Raw genomic sequence first — 24,005 nt, 5'->3', positions numbered from 1 at the left:
GGTAAATGTTAACGGAAAAAAAATAAGCGTTAATATATTAAATAGTTATTAAACGCGAATTATATTCCGTTTAATAGTCTTTTTCGTGCGAACTAAATTAATAACGTAGGCCTCCGAGTATTTATTAAAAGAAAAGTAAACGACAGTGCTTTTTTTACCTAGTATAATTATTACGTATCCCCGTTTTAATACCTCGTAATATAATAAAACCGTATACACTACTTATTTTTAACTTATCCTCCTTTTCTATTAATTAAATATAGTCACGAATAGCTTATATTACTACGTCTTAAAAGCGCACGATCTCGCCCGTTAATATTACGTAGACTTAAAATAAATTAAGCGTTTCGTTTATTTTAAGCTTGTAGGCAGCCTAGTTATTTATTCTTCATAAGGCCGTTACGTATTAAACACTAGGGTCACTATTTAGTTTAATGCTACCGGGTGCTCTTTATTTAAAAATCGCCCGATAATTAATTACTATATATATACGAGCGCTATCTATATTATATTTATAGATCGAATATATTTAAACCGATAAAACAGTACTAAAAAAAACGGGATATTTAACGAGCTATTAAACGTAATCGAAACCGTTCGGCTATTAATATCGACGAGCACTTAACTATTTTACGAATAATAAAATAATTTTACTCGTCGTACGTTTATCTCCTTCGGAACCTCGTAATATTACGGTAGTATCGTTAATAACGACGATATTAATAACGAAGGACTAGGCTATAAAAGAAAATGTGTTAATAATATAGCTTAGCCGTCGACGCCGACCTTATATTTCCCTTCGCGCTGTTTTTTCCCGTTAATAAATATCGAAGTTATCACTTATTTTAATAGTATTTCGCCTCCGTGTTTTTAAAGTTATAAATCGCGGTAATAATTATTATCGTTTATATAACTTTATTTCCGGCTTACTTTTATACGTTTTATAATTAAGGCGATCGTTTATAAGTAATAATACGTTTTTATTTACCCGTAAGTTATTTACTTTTAATATAAGCGAATATAGGCTTAGTATTTTTAAGCTAGGTACGTTAAGCATGTTTTCTTTAAAGCTTATAGGGTAATATACGCCGGCGGCTAGGGGTTCTTTAAGCTTTACTTTATACGTTAAAACACTTATCTCTAATAAATAACTTATAATAAAGTTCTGTTTATATTAAAACTAAGAGCTATTCTACTCTCGGAGGTCGACTTTAAGGCTTATAAATACGATTAAAAACCGATCCTTACTATATTTATCGACTTCAACTACTACGAACCTTAAAACCTTAACTGGGACGTTCCTCTTAGTCTCTATTCTACGCACTTTAAAATCGTGCGATTATTTAATGCTCTTTTAAAAGTAGCTATAAAGTAAGTATAAAGCTTTATATAAGTATAGGACACCTTTCCCTTTAATTTCATTTATATTAACTTATATTAGTTTTTAAGTAATATTAAATACGGTGGTATTCTTTATTAAAGTTAAATTAATAATAATATTAATTAAATAGTCACGCTCTTTATTAAAAGCGTAATAAAGCCCCTCGATTCTACCGAAGTTTATATTAATAAATTAAATAGTTCGTATAATCTTATTAAAGGTTAATATTACGTTAATTAGTTAAATAATTCGAGGTAAACGTGTATTTTTAGTTCGTGTATATAAAAATATATGCGGTAAAAAAAGGCGTAAAAAAATAAAAAGAAATACATCGGGAAAAAAATAAGAATAAAATAAGTATTTATAATTTACGTATCCTTTTTACCTAAGCGGCTTAATATAAAAGCGGCTTTAAAGGCTTAAAAATACCCGTATTAACTTAGCGATAAAATAAATCTCTCGTATTATAAACCTCGAAGACCGTTAAAGGAATATCTTAATAACGAATAATAGGCTATTAACCCTTAATATTATTAGTAAAAACGTAGCGTTATAACCTTTAAATAAAACGACGAAGGAATTAAATATAAATAGGATACCGTTTTCGTATATACGGCCGCGGTACGGTTACTTATTAAAATAAAGCCGAACCTTAGTTTTATATAGCGGTAAATAATTACCTTTATTTTATACTATTTAAAAAGTTTTAATATAATACTTAAATTATTACTTCGATAATATAGCGATATTACTATAAGAATATTACCGTGAAATATTACTATAACGCGACTTCGCTATCGATCGCCGCTAGTTTCGATTAATAATATTATAATATATCTCTTAAGCGTTATTAACGTTAATATTAAGATTACTAATAATTTCGACTTATTTTCTTCGTAGTGAGCTTAAAAACAGGGCTATACTACGATTTTTAAGCGTTTATTCGAATATAAAAGCTTATTATTTAACTTATTTAAGGTATAATAATAAACGATACCCCTTAAATATTTAAGCTTAGCTTATAAAACGTTTAGTATTACGCTTAAAGTTTTATATTACTACGAGCGATGAAAGGAAAGGATATAAATATAGCATAAAGGACGGCATAAATCGAAAATGCCTATTATTTTACGTATTACTATTATTTAACCCTCCTTACATATAGCCTAGTCTCGATAATTATTAACGGTTCCGTGCTATATTCACTTTCGGCGTCCCTTTCTTTTAAGAGTACACGTTCCGCGGCCGCATAACGGCGCTAAAGCACCGGTGGCCCGCGTTAAGTTGCGAAGCGTATCGGTAAAGACACGTATATAAAACGCGAATTAAATCGTAAGCGCTAGCGAGTATACTACTTTCGACTATACTAAGAACGGTAATTCGGCGCATTAGTTATTATTAATATAAAAGTCGCCACCGTTATTTATTTTAAACCGTAATCGGCGTTTATAATTAATACTGTTTAATTATAATAGCTATATTTTAAACGCACACCGCTTTATTAAATTAATTACGTAATACTTCGTAATTAAAGTATACCGCTTAATAGCTTAATATTACCGAACCGTATAAGTTTAATTAAAAACGTAACTTATCGTATAAAAAAAACTCCCTTTTCGCCGGTATATAACGATAGGGATCGAAGCTGCGATAACGATAGCGAAAACTATTACTACGTTAAGTACTCAGGTAAAAACTCGGGCTAAACTATTAAACGGCGGGATTATAATATAAAAGAAATATAGCGGCGAAAGGTCTCGTAAACGTAATTTTATAGAGTAACGGTAGCCGCTATTAAAATAAAAAAACGGCGAAGTTAAGGCTACGACGAGCGGCGACAGTTAAAATATACTAGCTTTCGCGAGACGTTAAACGAAAAGGTACTTATTAAAAAACCCTTTTCGTATTACGTATAAAGCGAAAAATATTATTAAACGTGTAATAGAAATACTTTCCTATATAATAAAAACGGAAGAGTAATTTAAAATAATTAACCGTCGATTAAATAAAAGCGCCACGACTCGAAATAAAAAGGTATAAAAGTTAAAAATCGCGGCCGAACGCGTCGCGTAGCGTATTCCTTCGAGTAGTTACTCTTTTAAATAAATAGCTTCCTTAAATACCCCTTTAACGCGTACGCTCGGATAATATTAATTATTACTCGCTTTAGCTTAGGCTGTTAAAAATCTAAGCTGTACCCTACGCGCTTTACCTCCTTAATTTTACGGCACGCGCGACGCGACTTAAACTAGCTATAATATAAAAGGACTAGTAAACGTAAGTAAACGTTTTCGTTAAAGAGTCTAATTATTTAAAGAAAGGCAAGGCCTTTAAATCGAAATAGGTTTATATAAGTTAAACTATTTACGCTATATAAACTAAGCCTTCTTAATTAAATCTTCGAGAAACGATTCGTTTAAAAGCTTACCCGTTACTCTCGTGCTTACTTAAACTTATAATAATTAATATCGTAAATATTAATTTAAACGAGGGCTACGTATTTAATCTTTAATATTATTAATTAACCTTTTTAATACTTTATAATATAACTTTAATGGAATTTTACCTTACTACTTAATATAGCGGTAATATAATTATAACATTAATTACTTATTATTATAAATTCTAGTTATAATTTATAACTAAGAAATACGGCTATACGTAATTTTTCGTTAATTAGTTATATTCGAATCCTTTTAACGGGTGCCTTTTATTTTAATTTACTAATTTCGTTATAAATTCATAGGTTATTAAATACTTTTATTAAACTGTTTATATTATTAAGTATACGAGGATACTCCTTTATTAATATATCTTTATAATTAATAAGTGCTTAACCTTATTATTATACTATCTCTTCGTACTTCTTTTAATTATCGAGTATAATTATAAGGGTATTTACGCTATCGAGTATATCGGGATACTCGCGGCTTAGTACCGTTTTCTTTAATATTAATATTTACCGATATATCTCCTTCGCCTTTACGTGTTTCCTTTATTTATCGAATATATTTATTAAGTTATTTATATTACCGAGTATATTAAGATGTTTATAGCTTAGTATTATCTCTTTTAGCGTTAATATTTATCGATATATTTACTTCGCCTTTACGTACTTCCTTTATTTATCGAGTATATTTATTAAGTTATTTATATTATCGAGTATATCGGGATACCCGCGGCCTAGCACCGTTTCTTTTAACGTTAATATTTACCGATATATTTTCTCCGCATTTACGTATTTCCTTTATTACCGAAGTGATTCGGTTAAGTTATTTATACTATTAAATATATTAAAATGCCCGCGGCTTAGCACCGTCTCCTTTAAGTCGATATACCCCCTACGCTTACACCCCCTAACGATTATCGGCGAAAAATAAAAAACACCACAAGTAATAATATAGTAGATTAGTTTATAAAAAAACAACGAAAAATAGTAAAAATATAAAAATAACGTTATTTTACTTTAATTAAATTAAAGGCTTTACTTTCCGCATTAAAACTTAATTCTAGTGTTTCTTATAATAATACCGGCGGAGTTACACGCGTCGGCGTATACGAGCTACTTATATTCTTTCTCTTTACTTCCTTTACCTCTATTATTAATATATATTTCCGGTTAGGGTCGAGGATAAGCCTCTTCTTTTTTTTTCCTCTTTTTTTTTAAATTAGCCTTTAATTAAGCCTTTTTATATTAAAGCTAGCCGACCTAGCCGTTTAAAAAGTCTAGGCTTTTTTAAAGCTTTCGAAATAGTACCCTCCGTGTTACGCTATTAAATCGTATATTATTATCCTTTAACTTTTCGGTTAAATTTTTAATCTGCCGAGAGCTAGTTAAAATAGCTAACGAAAGTGCCGTATATTCGGCCTCCGGATCCGGTGTTAGCTTCTTAGCCGGTTTTGCCGTTTATAAAGCTTCGAAATTTCGGAGCCGAGAGTTTAAAGGCTTATTAATATTACGAGGAAAAATGCCAGCTGTTTTTTATTCGCCGGCGATAATATATAGTTTAAAAGTAAAAGTCTTAGCCGCCGTATAGCACCTTAGAAACTTTTTTTTACTTATCTCTATATTATTAAGCTTTAAATAGTGTAGTGTAACCTCTCGGTAATATTTCCTTTTAAGTATATTAAACACCTTTAAATTTAAGGGTTATAAAAAGTGCGACGTGTAAGCCGGAAAAAAGAGGAGCTAAACCTTATTTTCGATATACGTTAACAGAAACTCCTCGGTCGAGTAGGAGGCGTAGTTATTTAATATAAAAAGGCGCTACTAGTCGATATTATCGGGGATAGTTTAAAAGAAAAAAATCTACTTAAGCTATATTAACGCTAGCTCGTTGCTCGTCTAGCCCTTTAGTAACGCCGCGAAGGTTTAGCTTTCTATTTAATCGGTGAAAGTATTATTTTCCTCGGGAAACCACTATAGTTAAAGCTATTAGCTTTTAAATATAATTATCGGCTTAATAGACCGGCTATCGGCATTAATTATTTTCATTATAATCACTTATTTTCGATTAATAGAGCTTTTAACGATAACTTTTCGTACTTCGGCAGGGCCGATTATTATTTAGTTATTACCGGTATTTAACTGTATATTAACTTCGTTATAGTTTTAAATAAAGGCCGGTAAAATAAACTTTAAGAAATCGTGTTTAAGCCTCTTAAAAAACTCTCGGATATTCTCTTTAAAAGTATTATTAATACGCCGAAAATTTATAGTATATAACAGAATAGAATTTAAGTGAGGGTAGCGCTTAAGAAATTTATTAATCCAGCGTTTTTTTAATATATAATAATTTTTATTAGCTTTAAATATGCGTTGAGTAAATATTTTAAGGTAAATATACGGTGGTGCGACACCTAGTGAGACTTGTATAAGAGCTTAAGATATAATTCGAAACTTCTTTACCGGAGTTAACACTTAAAGCGACTTATTTCTATCTTTTCGAATTAACCGGCCTTTTATCCGAGCCTTTAAAGTCGTGCGGCTAACCCGGTACTTTAAGGCGGCTACATTAACACGCGCGCCGCGGGAGATGTTTTAAATCGTACGATTAAGGTTTAACTCGTTTATTATAGCGTTAAATGTAAAAAGAAAAAAAAACGAAAAGAAAAAAGTAATTTAATTAAAAGTGCGACGAAAACTAATTTATATATAATTATAAAAAGAAGGTGGTGTTAATTAAAAATAGTGTTTTTACTTATATTCGTTAAAGAGTGTAAGCGTAAAGGGGTGTATTAATTTAACATTAATATTTACCGATATATCTTCTCCGCTTTTATATATTTCCTTTACTTATTAAGTATATTTATTAAATTATTTATATTAATAAGTATATCGAGATGCTCGCGGTTTAATACTATCTCTTTTAATATTAATATTTATTAATATATTTACTCCGCTTTTATATATTTCTTAAATAAAGTATAGTATTATACGACGTTATATTATAAAGACCTTAGTATAACCCTTTCGTTATAATCGCCTTTAAACCTTAATATTATTAACGTATAGGGTAAATATAAAGTCCACGTATTTCGATTCCCGTGCCTCGGCTAAAGAAACTCTTTAAATAGCCGCTATATTATACTCGTAACTTACTAGCTCTACTTTCCTTAGCTTTAAAGCTAATTTCGTATAGTAAAACATATAAGCCGGTGAACATTAAATCGGTCTAGTGTGCCGCGATTTAAAATAAACGTATACGCCTTTAAAGTGCTAATCGACTCGTCTCTTTTTATTTTATCCTCTCTAGTCGATAGTAAAAACATAGGAATATCTTTCTCTACGAAGTACGCGATGGATTATAAGTAGCCAGCTGCTATTAGCGCGTCGCGTAAGACTTATTAAAACGATATAAGCTATATTATAGCGACCGGGTTATAAATTACTTCGTTTCGGTCTCGGTCTCGGTATTAATTATCGAAGGCCTTATTAAGCATTTTAATTATCTATTAGTCGCTAAACTTATAATAGTTTAGGTATTTTAAAACCGTTATATTCGTATTTAACGCTATATAAACCGAGGCTTACTTAATTATTAAAAGTAAGTAAATAAAGTAGTTTAATAGCTTCGTTATATATTCGAGATCGCTTATTTAACTTTTTTAAAAGCGTTAATATAAAAGCTTATAAGCTTTTACTTTATTTAACTCTTTTAATCGGATTTTATTACGAATATCGAGTTAAACCGCGGCTTAATAATTCCGGGTTATGAATAAAATCGACCCTTATCGGCTAAAAAATAAGTATAATAATAGTTAACTATTTATAAACAAAGCTATATCGTCGGCGTTATCGATAATAAAGAGCTATAGCCTCACCTCGTTTTAATTTAAAGCCGCCTTTATAAACGCCTTAACGTTCGCTTTATCGTTTTTTATTCCTTTTACCTTTAAAGCTCGGCCGATCTCTCGGTAAGTATTCTCGAACATAATTATATTTACGGCTAGTACTTAAAAAACCGAACAGTCGAAATACGCCTAATAAACACGGTACGCCGCCTCGATCGCCACCTACGTTTTTTCGATGCCGTCGAAACCCTCGATAACCGCCTATTAATACACGTTTAACTTCGCATTAAGAGGCAGCTTTTTTAAAAGGTAGCTTAAAATATCTTCCCGGCTTATAAAGTTCTCGTTCCGGCTAAATAAAATATAGAATTATAGTGTTTAACGAGTTAAAAAATATTAAACTCTTTATTAATTATAGCTTTCTACGTTTAAAGTTTTTAGCTTATAATTCTTAAACCTATTTAAATCGCTTAGTGCGAGCGGTGTAATAATAAATAACAGCTTTTTAATATAAGCTGCCGCTATTACGGCAGCGTACGATTACCACCGTTTATTTTTATACGCGTTTATATAATCGCAGATTTTACGTACCACGAGATAAGGAAAACTATTTATTAGCTTAACGGCCTCTATTTTAAAGCATAGGACCCCTCTTAACTCCTGGCTATATTTATCGCGCGTCGGCCCGTTTTTTATTACTTAATTACCGGACGCGATTATACCGAAAAAAGGACCGGGTCGGCCGTCGCGCGGGCCTGCTTATCGAGCATATCGTCCGGGCGGCATTTTACTTAAGTTGCCCCGGCTATATACATTAATTATATATTATAGAGGGTATTTTAATTAAAGCCCGGCGATATAAAGTTCGGTTAATATATAAGTTTAAAAAGATACGAATAGATTTAAGTTTTACCCCGTAAATTATTAGCGCGAAGTTTAACTAAGGCGTTTAAAAAATCTTAAGCGATATATTAAAACTGCCCGTGCGCGCGATACGACCGTCGGGCCTCGTCTTCCCGAAATTATATTAAACAACTTTACCGTATTACCCGGTCGGTTAATTAATAACGACGTCGCCGAGCCGAATATCGATCTCGTCGTTAAAATAAAAAACGCCGCCGCTAATATTAACGAGAACGCTAAAACGTAGCGACGGAAAACTTTACTATATTTAATTAATAATTATCGCGGCCGAATTAATGCCTATTTAATTAGCGGGTAAATAAATAATTATTACGTTATAAACGCTAATATAGCTAAAAGAGTAAAGGTTTAAATCGGTCGAAAAAGAGGAAAGGGAAGCGAATTTCTCGTTTATTATCTCGGCGGCGGCGGCTAGCTCGATAGGTAGGGCGTAAACTTAGCCGACGGTAAAATCGCGGGCGGAAACGAATTTAGCTATAACGCGGTAAGGTCGGCGGCGATATACGAAGTAAACGATTATAAACGGGCGTTTATATTTATAAAACCCGTTTATAAATCGTAACGCTAAGTTATAAAAAAGTAAAACTAATAGTTTATAAACTTACCGTTAAGGCGTCGGTTAATATATTTTTTATTCGAAGCTTTATATCGTTTAACTTTTAATCGATAATATAAGCATTAATTATCTTAAGGAGAATTAAAGTATAGAGTAACTACGTAATTATTTCGAGAGTGCCTTATTTTTAATTAAAGTAACTTAGCTATTAATTATTTAATGTTTATTATACGCTAAAAGGCTTTATAATAGTTAAGTAATTAATAAATAACTATAAAACTTTTATATAATACGTTATATACACTTACTATTTTAATAGTAATTAGCGTTAATCCTTTACGTATAGCGTAAATATATATATCCTTATAAACTATTATACTTCGTCGTAGTATTAATTATAATCTTTAAATATACGCGAATATACGTAGGTGAGCACGTAAGTAATATCCTCCTCGTTAAAACGGCGTTAATAAATAAAGCGAAACTAACCCGCGAATTTAACGTGTATAACGGGGGAGTTCGCGTTAAATTTAAAGCTTTAAAACACTTTATACATCGTAAAAATAGGTTAAATAATAATAAACGGCGAGTTTAAGCATTATTATTCACCCACTTATAAGTAGCTTTAGTAATACTAGTAAGCTATATTAAAACTATTAGTAGCTTTATACTTTAATAACTTACTAATCCTCTTCTACTCGCCTTATTATTAAGTCTATACTAAGTAATAATAAGTCGTTTAGCTACTCCCTGCATTAATTTTAAATAGTTCTATAAAAAAAATATAACAGTATTTTTTTATATTTTAAGTTCCTAGCTATATTAATTTTATATAACCTCACGTTAAACCTAATAAGTACCGGTATAAATATACCCTATTATAGTTTTACTACGTCGTATAATTAAGCTTAACCGAGTTTATAACTTTTTAAGTTATCGGATTAACTGCCCCGTTATTTTTAATTAAATAAAAGTGTTAAGAATCTTTTTTAATATACTCGGTAATAAAAACGTAACGAAAGACTCGCGATAAGCTTACTCGTTTCTCGGAACTATTTTTAAGTAAAGTGCTCGAAGTATAGTTAAAGGTTAATTAAAATTATATTATTAACGATTCTCTTTTTTTTTTAAATATTTATTAAACGTTATATTATAACCGCGTTATAAAACCGGGGGCCGCGTTCGCGGCTTATTACGCTATTATTAAAACTTTTAAACTAAAGCTAAGCGTTTTTATTTTACGCGAAATCTTTTTTTTAAAACGTATTCGAGATTTTAAAGCGAACCGAATAAACTACCGTTTTTATACCCCTTAATTAAATAATTATACTACGTTTCGGCTCCGTTTATAAGAATTACCTAGTTTTTTTCGCGAAGGTACGTAAGGTAAAAAAAAAGTTGCTAGAAAATCACCGTTTTATATTTAGCCTAGTAATTATAAAAGCCGCTTACCTACGAAAACTCGTTAAAATAAATATAATATATACCTTTATTAAGTTTTATACCCTTATAACCCGGAGGGTAGTTTTCGGTATTAAGCGCGCACTTAATTAATTAGGCCCTATTTTTATCCTTAGCGCTAATAGGTAAAATAGGGGAGCATTTCGTGCCGTAAAATAATTCGGTATAATTATTTTAATACATTACGTTTTCGATTTAAACGTTATTTTATACCGTAAAGCAACACTTTAAACATTAAAAACGTAACGTAAACTAATTCCCCGATTTTTTTTACGATAATAAATATTCGTATTATATTTATTAAAAATATAACGTAAAAAAACTATATATTATAAAAAAAGCATCTATAATTCTTTACGAAAAGCGCTTTCGCTATTACGCTTTTTTTCGACTATTTTAATAAGCCGAGCTTTTATTAAAAACAGTTCTATATTTTTATTACGGCCGTCGAGGTATAGTTTAAAAACTTCGGTTAACGAAACGAAGCTACGCTAATCTTTTTTTTCCGGATTTTCTATTTAAAGAAATAATTCGAAAAGTTTCTTAATTTTTTTAGTTATAGCGCCGCCTCGAATAAAACTCGATTTACTAAAGTATTACTAGGGCTGTATTAAAGCAGTAATAAATAAACCTTAAGTACGTAACTAATCCGCTTTATAGAAATACTTTTACCGGCGCTGTTTAATAATTAAAAAAGCGAGTTTCGTTTAAACCCATTAAATTTTAAACGTAATCGATTTAGTTTCGTCGCTATCCTACCCGTTAAGGCTTTATTTTACCTTAAAATAGAGTTTATAGAGCGTAGTAAAGTTTCGGCGCTTTTTAAATACGTTATATTTTTTTATTATAGTATTAAGCGGTATATTTAGGTTTTTTTTTAAGGAAAAGTTTTATATTACTTAAAATAGAGCTGTGTAGTCTTTTATTTATTTTTCGAAATAAAGTTAAGTTACGTTATTTTAAAAATACCGTGGTTAATAGCTTTACTCGAATACCCTCGTAAAATGCGAAAGTAAATAGTTTCGCATAGCGGAGGTAAAAGTGTTATCTATTGTTTTAATAATTAATAGACGAGGAAAAATAAAGCGAATACTATTAAACTAATAAGTTAGCTTAAAGGGTAATATTAAAGTTTATACTATCCTTTATTTAATCGCCCCCTACGCCGACGCGTAGTGAGTATAATCGTTAATAAGTATCTCGTACTCTAGTAATTAAGACAGTGCGCTTTTAAATAATTTAAAATTAATAATAAGCTAGCGGGATAATATAACGACCTTAATATAATACTTTTTAAGGCAGTTAAATTTTTTTTATGTATTCGAACTTCGCCTGGGATAATAACTACTCTAAAAATTTAAACTCGTTTTTAAACGCCTTATTTAAAAGAGCCCAAGTAAAAAGTAATCGAGTAAAGCATAGCATCCTGTTCGGTATAATAGTAACCGTAAATATAAGCTTAGGGGAAAAAGTATTAACTTAAAAACAAGAGACTAAAACGTAGCGAACTACCTATATATATTTTTAGTCCTTATAAATAATATTAGTCGCCTACTTATTTTAATTAATAGTAATATACGTAATAAGCTTCGTTTACGAACGGTTTTAAAAATTACGTACGAATATAAATTTAATATCTTAATAAGGCATTTAAAACGTAGTTTTACTACGAAAACCGCTATACGCAAGTACGAGTATAGCCGTATAATAAGTTACGCGGTTATTTAAATTATAAAAGATATCGGAAACGCGATATTAAAAAGTATATAAATATAAAATAACGTTCTCGGCGGTTATTTTTTTTATAAACGTTTACTTCCGCGTTAAGTTTTTTAACTCGGGTAATATATCGGAGATCTATTAAAAATAGAGTAAAATTAATAATTAAACGAGTTTATCGGCGTAAATAGCCGCGTACTTTAATAATTTTCTAAGTTAATATATTAGTACGCTCGCTAGACTTTCTAATAATCGTATATAAATAACGGTAATTAAGGAACTATTTTATAAACGGATTAAACATTATAAACTTAGCCACTCTACGTAACGTTTTTTATAGGCCGCTAATTATTTTAACGGAATAAATTTTAAGCTTTTTAATAAACTTTTCCGGACCGAGTATAAATCTTTTTATTATAAAATTTTTAAATATCGTTTCGAGGAAGCGAATAAAGATTTAATCGGTTAGTGCGTTCCGTATCCGTTAGTTTTCTATTAAAGTAACCTATAGTTTACTAAGCTTAAAATAGATTTTCTTATAATAACTTTAACCTTTTATTAATAATTATATAAAGTTATATAAAAAAATAAACCTACGCCTTCTATTAAGCTTAAGCTTTCGCACGTTCTTTATTAATAAAGGTAACCACCTCGGATTTAACCGTAAACGGCTTTTATATATAAATCTTTTCTTATTCGCGGCGCGTTTTTTTTATTTAGCTTTTCGTTATCGTCGAAAGCATTCTTTACGCATTTTAAAACGGCCTAGTTTATCGTATTATAAAAGGCGAGCGTAAACGGGAAAAAGGTAAAATAAAATCTAAAAAGTAATAAATAATTAAAACTATTAAAATAGTAAAAAAAGTTAAGAAAGGCGGATAATTAAAAAAGAGCAAAAAAAACAAAACTATATTAATACGGGCAATAAAGCGTGGCGTAATAACGGGCGCTTCGTACTAAAAAACTAGAGCTTACCGAGCGCGAGCAAAAAAGTACGCAACTTAAAAACGCTTTAAAGATAGGCTGGCCTATCCTAATAGGCGGCCAGGTAGCGATAGGGGGCATAGCTACGTACACGCCCGGCTAGAGCGGGCTACATACCGAGGGGGAAGCGGCACCGGCAAAGCGGAGAACGAAAAGTATAAAAGGCGGCCGATCGGCGAAGCCGGGAGAAAAAAACAGTAAGTATTAGGGGCCGAGAGCCTTTCGACACCGTCCGGGCTCCATTTTGGTAATATAAGGCCCGTGCGCCGACCCCCGCTAAAAGGGCGCGCGTCCGCTTTCCTATAAATAAAAAGGCTCTCTGCTGCTTATATATGGGAAAGCGAACGGGATCCCTAGTATTCAGCAGGATATGGTCGTATATAAAAGAAATAGCTGTTTAAGGATGTTATATACCGCATAACTAGCCCAGTTTCGGTAAGGTTCTCTGTTTGGGGTGCGTAGCCCAAGCTGTCTGGGGTAGGTGGACATTCCGATTCTACCTGAATTAGGTGATGGCAAGATGATTCATTTCGACTCATTGGCGCTTTTCCCAAGGGGATTCTCACTGCACAACAACAAATTGGCAATATACATCGACTATATATATACGTATAATGGCTTTTGTTGACAAGATCCAGTCGCTCGAGATGATCATCTCTTGTTGTGTTGCCAGCTCCCTATCATCAGAACCTCGCCTGCACCAAGATGGCTGACCCGCGAGTTCAAAACTTGGACCATTTTACGGCTATCCAACACCAAAAGCCGGGCTCTACCTTGCGCGCCGCGCTCGACGGTGCTTCGGCACAACAGTACCACGTCTGCATCATCGGCGCATCGACCGCGATCGGAAAAGGCCTGGCCACGTCGTATGCGAAAGCCGGCTGCCGCGCCCTGGTCCTGGCCTCGAGGGACCTGGAGTCACTCAATCAATTCGCCGAGGCCGTGCGCGCCATTTCGCCGTCCATTGACGTCTACGTGCATTATTGCGACATCACCTCCGCGAGCTCCGTGCAGGACTTAGCTCAGTTCGTAACCCGCGCCCTCGACGGCCGCCTCGACGTCCTGGCCCTTAATAGCGGCTACTCCGGCCCCGTCGAGCTCAAAATCACCGACGGCTCTCCCGTCGACGACGGCGAGTGGGCGCGGGCCTTCGCAGTCAATGTGCAGGGGACCTACCACGCGGCGCATTACTTTGTGCCCTTGCTCTTAACATCCCCGGAAGGCAGCGCCAGGGCCTTCGTGATGGTCGGGTCCATCGCGGGCGCGATCACGAGGGGCAGCATCGCCAACTCGAAGTACTGCATCAGCAAGATGGCGCAGACGCGGTTAGTGGAGCACCTGGGGTGCCAGTACGGGGATGAGGGGCTCTTTACGCTCGCCGTGCACCCGGGGGCGGTGATGACGGAGACGGCGGCGCGGAGTGCGCCGGAGGAGTTCAAGCCATGTAAGCCCAATCCGGCTCTCAATTCGCTCGTTTCATTTCCCAATCAGGACTGACGAAAGATTAGATCTAGTGGATGATTCGGAGCTTTGCGGGGCTTTCTGTGTCTGGCTGACGAGAAATGCCAGCTCGATGCGATGGCTCAATGGGCGGCTTGTCAGCGCGACGTGGGATCCTGACGAGCTTTTTGAGCAAGAAGGAAGAGATCATCAAGGGCGATCTCTTGAAATACGAGGCCAAGACCCAATCCATATAAGCAACGAAGGGATATGGCATTTGTAGATACGTATGCGATCCGACCTAGACTTCGAAGGAACATTGCAACACATGTAGCTATTGCCGGAAGCGACACCATACAGAAAGCCACCGGACGTCGAGCCAGGATTGGGTTGAGCACCGCCTAGACCATACTTAGCGCCATCGGCAAGTTTCAGACCGCCAATGCCCCTAGGGAACACTGAGGTCGGGGATGCGAGCCGATATCCACCCCCTCGGAACCCGTAGCCGACAGACTACCGGAACCCCCGGGCGGAGGCGATCCGATAGTGGAAGTGCGTTATCAGCCGCGATGAAACCAGGGATACCCCAAGGTAGCGATCCACAACCTGGAGCTCTGCCTCAAAGAAAAGGGTTGTTTTCCACCCCCATCAGACCAACCATGGATCGCCATCGCCATCTCTTTCTCTCAAACATGCACATAGAGAAACTTCATTGAACCAACCAGGCAGAAACTAGACATACATATCAGCTCGAAGACACCATGCCCTCCACCCTAGAATCCTACCCCCAAGCCACCTCCTACCAAGCCTCCGGCTTCGGCAACCGCATGGGTTGGGGCCCCGCCCCGCCCTCCTCCTCATAGACGTCTGCAAAGCCTACTGGACCCCCGGCTCGCCCCTAGACTTATCATCGTTCCCCCCGGCCCGCAAGTGCCCCGCCGTCATCCAACGACTCCTGGCCGCGGCGCGCGCGAGCGGGGTCCCCGTCATCTGGACCGCGGTCGAGTACCACCCGGGCCTCGCCATGGCGGACGCCGGCCTGTTCTGGAAGAAGTCCAAGTCGCTCCGCGTCTTCAACCGCGGGCTGGACGACCAGGGGCTCGGCGGCTGGCTCGAGGGGTTGGAACCCCTAGCGGGCAACGACGGTGGCGGCGGCGGCGGCGCCGGCGAGCTCGTCGTCAAGAAGAAGTACGCCAGCGCCTTCTTCGGGACGGCACTCGCGTCCGACTTGCAGGTGTTGGGGGTCGATACCGTCGTGCTCTGCGGCGTGAGCACGTCGGGGTGCGTGAGGGCGAGCGCGCTGGATGCGATGCAGAATGGGTTCCGGCCTATGGTAAGTTGTGTCACTCTGGATACAGGAGAAGGAAATTATTGGCTAATAAATGCTATTAATCAATTAGGTCGTCGGAACGGCGTGTGGCGACAGGAGCGAAGAGATCCAAAGTGCGAATCTGTTTGATCTCAGTGCCAAGTACGCAGACGTGGTGAGCGAAGAGGAAGCGATTGAGCACCTGCAAGCAGGTTGGCCGAAAGCAGCGGAATAGTGACAATGCACCATGTATATCGTCACATTCGCATAATTTACTGGGTCAAGGACTGGCTTCCTGGATAGAGAGATAATGCATTGATGAATATTCAATTAGCCTGTATGGGTATGTTTTTTCCGTGCTGTTATCCCCAGCTTTTCCCCACCATGCTCAACGCGGGTATCATGACATCCCACCGCCACTCATTTGAAAGCGGGGGATGATAAAAGAATAAAAAGAGAAACAATGCTTGGTTCTGCCATCAATCGTATCAATGATGTCTAACCTTATTGTAGTAAAGATACTACTTTATCAATACGAAGTGAATTTGTTGGTGAAGTTGAGATCGTTCTCAACCACAGATGTTGGGATCTACACACCAGTCGTGTTAGCCAGCTTGAACTTACGATGGCAATGCCACCACCATCCACTCCAAAGTGATGAGGGGGTATGTATGAGAAGAATAAGATGCTTACTGTACGGGTTCGGCGGCACCGGGATGACTCCCGCATTCGCCAGCGCGCGGTAGTCCCACTCGGGCGCCGACTCGGTCTTCCAGGTCCAGAAGATCCAGCCGTCGGCCTTGTCGTAGGCGACCATCTGGGCGTTGATGAAGTCGCGCAGGTTGGCGCGGTCCTGGCCCTGGATCTGGTCGATGGAGCCCCGTCGCTTGGCGCCGTCGCACCCGCCGATGTAGGACGAGCCCTGGCCCTGGTAGTTGAACGTGCCGTCCCAGCGGGCGCCGATGCCGCGGCCGTTGAGCCAGTAGGCCTGTTGGTTTGCTAGTTAGCGAAGACATTCTCCATAGATTACGTCATGTGTTTGAGGATCGAGATGGGTGGTATGTGTGAGAGGCAGCGGTCAGGAGGGCAAGGAACCACTTACACAGTCAGTCATGGCACCGCACCACTCGCCGTTGATAGTCTTCTTGTTGCTCGAGGCCATCTGGCTGCCGAAACCGCAGGCGCTGCTGATGTGGGCACCCACATCCATGTGCAGCTGGCCGACGTCGAAGACCTCGTAATGGTGCGTGTCGAGCAGGAGGTCCTGCTTGTCGTTGCCCCAGTCGTTCCAGGCGGCAGGGCCCTGGAAGGCGTCGTGGAAAGCGACAGTCACACCTGACTTACTGAAGCTCTGGTATCCTTGGTCCATGAACGACTTGACGGCGCCCATGTCGATCTTGGGGCCCATGGGCTCGTTGAGCAGCTCGATGGCGGCCACGGCCGGGTGGGAAGCGTGATCATCTCGGATCTTCTCCAGCGCCTTGATGGTCTGGGCGACGGTGTCGCCTTGCAGCCAGCCGATGCCGCCTTGCTGACCAGAGTTGTCGAGGCCGTTCTGGGATCCTGGTGCACCGTGGAGATCAATCATGACCTAATGGGCAGATTAGGTTTAGTACACGAGCAGTTCTGACTGAAATTGGAGAGGCAACATACCTTCAGGTTGGCAGATTGAGCCCAGTCAAGAGCACGTCCGAGGTATTCGTAGGCTCCCTGCGAGTAGGGGTCGCCATTTAAGGGTGTGATGGCCCAGTAACCAATGGGAATGCGCACGAAGTTGAGACCCTTGGAGGCAATGTCGTGGAAGTCGCCCTCATTTATGAAGGAGCTCCAGTGCTGCTGAAGTCGCTTGGTGGCCTCCTCTTTGCCGATGACCTGGCCCATGGTGTACTCATCCACCACGGAATCCGGCGTCGCCTCGAAGATGGAAGGGGTGATCCATGGCTACCAATTCCATTAGCTTCTTTCTAATCCATGCCAACCAAGGTGAACCAAAAACGTGGAAGACGAACCTCGAGAAGCAGCCAACCTCCGAGGTTGACACCCCGGATCTTGGCATCGCCCAGGGCGGATAGGATATCTCGTCCGACGACGGGGGACATCCGATCAGTGGGAGCGGCGTGATTGCTCGAGGTGAGAAGTGACAGCGTCACGCCCACGGCACATAGAACGCGTGAGAGGGCCATCTTGAGGAATGTCTTGGTTTTGGGGAGGTGACCAGACAAGGCAGGAAGAAGGAACAAGATCGATCTGCTAGTCTCAGTAAACCGAAGGCTTACTCGGTATGTGAAGTAGGTAATGGAAGGAAGATTATGAGATATGCCAGTGTCGCGTTTTTATGACAGTACGCTTTACCATTGCATACTGCCTCTGGTAAGTGATGCGTGATATGCCCGTGGATGTGCAGGAAGCAGTGAAGATAGATGGGGGTCCAGTTTTGGGCAATCTTGGAGGATCATTCGGCTTCTATTTGTAACACTGCCTTATTTCGATTAAGCTGCTGGCCACCTCTCTGGAAGGACGGGACTGAGACACCGTTTGGCTGCGGTCTCGAACGCTGATCGACATTGATTCTTCCGGACAATTGTTGTTGGCTGACTTATGGATCGTCATAAGCTTGTTGTACCAGGCGTCCTTTCTCTCATTCCTGGCCGGGGGAACTTTGATGGCAAGTGGCACTTACCGTACCCAAGATTGGGGCATTACTGGATGGGGATGCCCCCAATCGGGAGGTTCTGTCCAATCAGCCGCCCCCAAAATGCCCTACAGGACGCTAGAAGAAAGCACCCCTGCAGCAGGCTAGCAGCACGCAGCAGCACGCACAGCACTAGGGGGCCGCCTAGAAGCACTGCGCTGGCGCCACGACGCGGGGCAAAGTCATCAGGGGTGCTCATTTTTGGTCGTTAGTGGTCACTAACCAGCCCAAACCCCAGGGGATCGGCCAAACCCCAAATGAGACATGACGACACTCTGTATGCTGGCGTTGACTTAATGCGATCAATCCCGACCACGATCTGGCTAGCCTGCTTCCTCGTGACATCTGTCCGCAACTTCAACTGGCCCTGCCGGCGCCAGTCGGGTACAATCCCGCGCTGAAGAACCCTTACATACGCCTCTTGATGATAGATTCAGTCCCACGAGGGGGCCTGGTCTGTTGAGTTTCGTCATTTCGCCTACTTTGCTCCCCCACCATGCCAGCACATTGACGTCTGCCAGGCGGGCAGAATTGGCCGGTTGGCGGGTAACAGGATCAGGCTTCACAGAGACATTGCAAAGGTCTTAAAAGGCCATATAACGTCGTAATTCTGGAATCCAGTCCAATCCAATGAATGACACCTGTGCGGGTCCTGCTGGCAACTTCCCGTGAAATACTTCCCGTCAGCGTCGTCCCCTTGCCACTGCCCAGTCTGCTTGATTAAAAGGTCTTGGCTCGCTGACGTGTCTCAAAGGAAACGGGCAGGTTGTGCGATCAACTGCCCCCCAACTTGCACGAGTTGCATGTTGCATGCATCAGTGTGACTTATGCCGGCTCTGAGCCTTGCAGTAGCTGAGCCTTTTTGACGCTGTCTGCTGCTAAAACGTTAGCGGAGCGGGACACACTCTCGAACTATCAGTCCCGCTCCCTAGCAGCCTGCCCAAGGCTGTAGTTTCTAACTAAAGCAGCACAGAGTTATCTTAGCTGGTTGAAAGGAAACCACGAGAATGCATTTTCGCCCCTTTCGCACCGAGCTACCCTGCAGGCCATGCGCGTTATGTTGTTGGTAGAAGATGAACGAGCATCGTGGCCCAACACCCGAGCTTACTGTCATGGGCCCTTTCGCCTGTACCCCTCAGCGGCTCGAAAACTGCACCTCAGCAAGACCTGTGAGGGTGATACCAGGGGAAACGTTTGCTTGCGGTTGCAACTCTTCATCAGAAACATTGCCCCCTCTCATCTTATCTCGACGAACGTACGGGCAGCAAGCAGAGACACCTAATCCCAAGGGCAACAGTCTTGAAGGCCGCTTCCTCTCATCCAGCGGCTGGAACGAGGCAGGTGCCCGAAAATTTCGAAGTCTGTGCACCTGTGCCTACAGCGCGGCTCGAGACCACAGCTCGAGACACTGATGATATTGGGGCGGGAAGGCCATGTAGAACAAAGACAAAGTCGCGCGTACACGTTACAGGTGGCTGAGGCGAAGGCCCCCAATTATAGCAGTAGGTCATCATCAGCCTTATTGGGGGTACCACACCACCACCACCGCATTTGCTTCCCGAGTCGTGCTTCCTTGCCCTGCTTGCTTGCTGCGCATGCGAACTTTGTTCCGACCCCACGTTTCACCACGTAAGGCCCGGGCACTGGGCGAAGACGCAGTTGCGAGAAGGGAGATGTGCATTGGCGATGACGATCAGGTTTCAACCGGTTTTTTACACTCGAAGAGCAGAACGGAGGTTGTTTCATTGTTTCCGTGCGGAAGAGAATGAGGCTGGAGGAACTGTGGTTTGCTTTCAAATCACGTCGAGCTTCGGGAGTCCCACATCGCGATTGGTCCATTCGGCCTCCAGAGTCCAGACCGTACGTAGAGTAACCTCGTGCCATAACTGCCGTCGCCCTATGCCATCGACACTCTGGAAGAGAGACGGAAAAGCATGTTGAGTTTTCGGATGCGTTTTGAAATGCGCCTTTCGCCTCACGACCTCGAGCTGCTACATTCAACCACACGTGCTCGACCACGATGATGTAAATATAGACCAATGATTGGACGAGCGCCTGGAGAATCTCACCTTTAAAATGCCCACGAACACCTCCAACCGACGGCATGATAGCTTGGCAAACCAAAGCACATAGAAACGAGTCACCTTTTTTTTAACTAGTTTACCAATCATTTGAGCTGTGCTCGGAAACCCGCCGTTGGAGTCAATCACTTACACCATAACAATTCAAGTTCGAGTTCAACATGCGTTCCCAAACCCTAGTCATCATGGCCCTGGCGACCCTGTCGCTTGGTCTCAGCGTGCCGAAGCGAGACAGCAGCAGCGAGCTCGACGCGATCCTCGCCGCGCTGGAGCAGAACAACCCCGGAGACGCCGCGGCCGCCCGTCCCGCTTCGGACGAGAACAACCCGAGCAAGAGGCAGCTGGACGACGCCGACGTCGCTTCCATTCTCGCGGCGCTCCAGGGGACCGACTCGGCGGATGCGGCGGCGGCGGCTGGACAGGTAAAGGCTCCTGATAAGCGGGCGACGAATGAAGAACTGGCAGCTATCTTGGACGCGTGTAAGTGCAACTAAACACCCTTTGGCATGTATACACATAAGATATATCTCGTCCTGACCTGCGGTGCTAGTGGAGAAGAACAACCCGGAGGATGCTGCCGAGGCCGACGCCGTTCTCCCCTAAGAGCCAATCGGATGAATATGTGTTAGTGTTGCCAGCCGCAGTGAGGGGGAGAGATTCGAGTCGCTACAAAGAGCAAACTGCGTCGACGTCTGCTGTCAATAAAATACACCGCATTGGAATTGCCTAAAACATCAAACCAATTTACCTATAACAGATGACACCATGCACCCTCTTTATTCTCTCCTGCATATCCAAACCAAGCATTTTGTCGACCAGGATCGGAGTCTTGGCCGCTGAAAGTGGGTACGATGTTCAGCTGGGGAAGATGAGAGTCTCGTCTACCTCGGCTTGGACCGCTTTGGGACACGAGCAGTTTGGCATTCGGCGCAGCTGGGGGATAAGAACGACGTAGAGACCGACCACAACATCTCCAAAGCTGTGTAGACGTAGAAGTCAATCAATCCGTTACCGAAATCCCGTGACTACAAGGGGCATCTCCTGCTCCACGAAAGTACTTACAAATCTACCAAGCTTGCCAACGGTATCGAGGTCCCAACCTTGAGTCTGTAGCAAACACACTTTCAGCAAACATGCCCCAACTCTGCCCCGCCGAGCCGGTGGTCGCAGTGACCCGACTCCCGGCACCCGCCACGGACGTCTTTGTCAATACCCAGTTCGTCTTTCTGCTTCTTCTTTTCACCTCGTATTGACTCATATATCATACTCGATTGATATTGAATCCACCTTCACATACGCACAAGTTACTAACCTGTAGTTCAATGCAAACAGCCCATTTGAGACGCCGGGCGAGAAGGCGCGCTCTGTCTTCGGCGGCTACCTCCTCGGCCAGTGCGTCGCCGCCGCGCAGCAGACGGTCCCGGACACCCACGACGTGCACTCGCTGCAGTCCACCTTCCTGCTGCCGGGGAGCCCCTACGAGAAGATTGCGTACCACGTCGAGCGCATCTCCGACGGCCGCTCCTTCTCGTCGCGCCTCGTGCGCGCCATCCAGGGCGGCAACGTCGTGCACTTCACCGCCATCGTCGGGTTCCAGAAACGGGCGCCGGATGAGGCATCAGCAAATCCGCCGCCAAAGCTGAGCTACCACGAAGCCATGCCCGAGTTCGGCCACGGCAACCCCGACGACATCGACCAAGACAGCGCCGAGGCCTGTCTCCTCGAGGGCGGGTTTCCCAAGGACATGCTCGACACCTGGCGCGACCCCTTCCAATGGCGCATCCTACCGCGCGACCGGACGATCGGCCAGACCGACATCACCAGCCCTAACCTGGACCCCACGCACTTCCGCATGCAGAGCTTCGTGCGCGTGCACCCGTCCATGATGTCGTCGCCCTCATCGCGCGGGACGCACCTCGCCCTCCTGGCCTTCCTGTCCGACCTGTTCCTCATCTACACGGCGAACCTGGCGGCGGCGCGGCCCGTGACGGCCTTCTCGATCGAGACGACCATGAACCACACGGTGTGGTTCCACGCGCCCGAAGTGCCTATCAACGACTGGCTCGCGTGCGAGCGCGACACCTCCTGGGCCGACGACGGGCGCGTCCTGATCCGGCAGCGGCTCTGGCGGCGCAGCGACGGACGGCTCGCCATGTCGTGCGTGCAGGAGGCGCTGGCAAGGCTGCAGAAGCCGAGCTTGTGAGGACGCGAACGCAGGGGACCTTTCAGTATCATGGACTGTTAATCTTAGCGAGGGCGGGCTGTGTCTACCATTATCCATAGCTTGCTCTATCCATAGCTCACATCCTAGAAGCATAGAAGCAAGCAGGCATGTTTGGTCTATTTTAAAACTTCCTGGTCATGGCCAGATTATGGAATGAGTCTTATAACCGAGCGCGCAACTGAAATGACGTCTGCGTAAAGTCGCATTTATTCATAAATTGGGCGACCGTGATCAACTGCTTACGGATCTTCTTGGAATAGTTACTTAAATACCGAACGGGCATTGAAAGAGCTCCCAACCCTGGGTAATGCCCCTGGATAGCGGACTTGGGGATGTCCCCATTTTTATGCACTGAGCATATGATACAACCCAACGAGTCAGAAGGTGTTCGGCTCCGGGCTCAGCCACAGTCGCCCACTGCGATGCGACGGCAGCCATAATATAACCCATCCGCAGCTTGGCCACGAGAGGTTGCAGGATGCGGAGATAAGCTCTTGGTATAGGCCATCTCGCTTCTGCGTCCTCGGCCCCCGAGGCGATTTGGTGTGCGACCGATCATTGGACGAATGTTTTGTCGTGATGAAGCAACGGTGTTTCCGCAGCCATCGGGGGTCCCCACACAGGTCGTTTCGCCGTCGCACTTGCAGGGCAGATCACCATCGCCTCATCGCCTCAACCCGGGTTTGACTCGACAGGATCCTAGTTTATCCCTCCTTCACACCCCTTAGATGAATCAGGAAAATTACCATGGCTCCACAGTATAGGCTCAAGTGGCAGCGGCCGAGCTTTGGTCGCTGGCCAGATCCGCAATCGCCTGTTCAACCCTTCCTTCGCACCGCCGGCCGTTCTTGACTGGAAGGCTGTGCATGCCAACTAGCCCTGACAATGTTCCGACCTGGGCAAGCGAACCTTCGGATATGAACACAAATCTTGGGTGGTA

At 41.8% G+C, this 24,005-nt stretch overlaps 5 protein-coding genes across 5 annotated transcripts; 4 read left to right on the top strand and 1 right to left on the bottom strand.

Annotated features, from left to right (window-relative positions):
- Positions 1-14,024: 14,024 nt before the first annotated feature.
- Positions 14,025-15,042, top strand: PG986_012999 (uncharacterized protein; the record flags this gene model as incomplete). Its single annotated transcript, XM_066849221.1, has 2 exons — positions 14,025-14,763; positions 14,828-15,042. The coding sequence occupies 2 exons, from the start codon at positions 14,025-14,027 to the stop codon at positions 15,040-15,042; spliced, it is 954 nt and encodes a 317-aa protein (XP_066695917.1).
- Positions 15,043-15,510: 468 nt separating this feature from the next.
- Positions 15,511-16,303, top strand: PG986_012998 (uncharacterized protein; the record flags this gene model as incomplete). Its single annotated transcript, XM_066849220.1, has 2 exons — positions 15,511-16,092; positions 16,160-16,303. Coding segments are annotated over 2 exons (726 nt in total), but the record flags the coding sequence as incomplete, so codon positions are not given.
- A 334-nt stretch (positions 16,304-16,637) lies between these two features.
- Positions 16,638-18,251, bottom strand: PG986_012997 (glucan 1-3-beta-glucosidase precursor; the record flags this gene model as incomplete). Its single annotated transcript, XM_066849219.1, has 5 exons — positions 16,638-16,657; positions 16,762-17,056; positions 17,171-17,659; positions 17,722-18,009; positions 18,078-18,251. The coding sequence occupies 5 exons, from the start codon at positions 18,249-18,251 to the stop codon at positions 16,638-16,640; spliced, it is 1,266 nt and encodes a 421-aa protein (XP_066695915.1).
- A 2,751-nt stretch (positions 18,252-21,002) lies between these two features.
- Positions 21,003-21,444, top strand: PG986_012996 (uncharacterized protein; the record flags this gene model as incomplete). Its single annotated transcript, XM_066849218.1, has 2 exons — positions 21,003-21,321; positions 21,392-21,444. The coding sequence occupies 2 exons, from the start codon at positions 21,003-21,005 to the stop codon at positions 21,442-21,444; spliced, it is 372 nt and encodes a 123-aa protein (XP_066695914.1).
- A 530-nt stretch (positions 21,445-21,974) lies between these two features.
- On the top strand, positions 21,975-23,044 carry PG986_012995 (acyl-CoA thioesterase II; the record flags this gene model as incomplete). The annotated part of the gene is made up of 2 exons (XM_066849217.1): positions 21,975-22,057; positions 22,174-23,044. 2 exons carry the CDS (start codon positions 21,975-21,977, stop codon positions 23,042-23,044), a joined length of 954 nt encoding a protein of 317 aa, XP_066695913.1.
- Positions 23,045-24,005: the final 961 nt, after the last annotated feature.

Source organism: Apiospora aurea (genome assembly GCF_038362705.1).
Source record: "Apiospora aurea strain CBS 24483 chromosome Unknown utg000008l_segment0_segment0, whole genome shotgun sequence".
Lineage (NCBI taxonomy): Eukaryota > Fungi > Ascomycota > Sordariomycetes > Amphisphaeriales > Apiosporaceae > Apiospora > Apiospora aurea.
The sequence above is the reverse complement of the archived record's forward strand: the minus strand, read 5'-3'. Positions and strand labels throughout refer to the sequence as shown.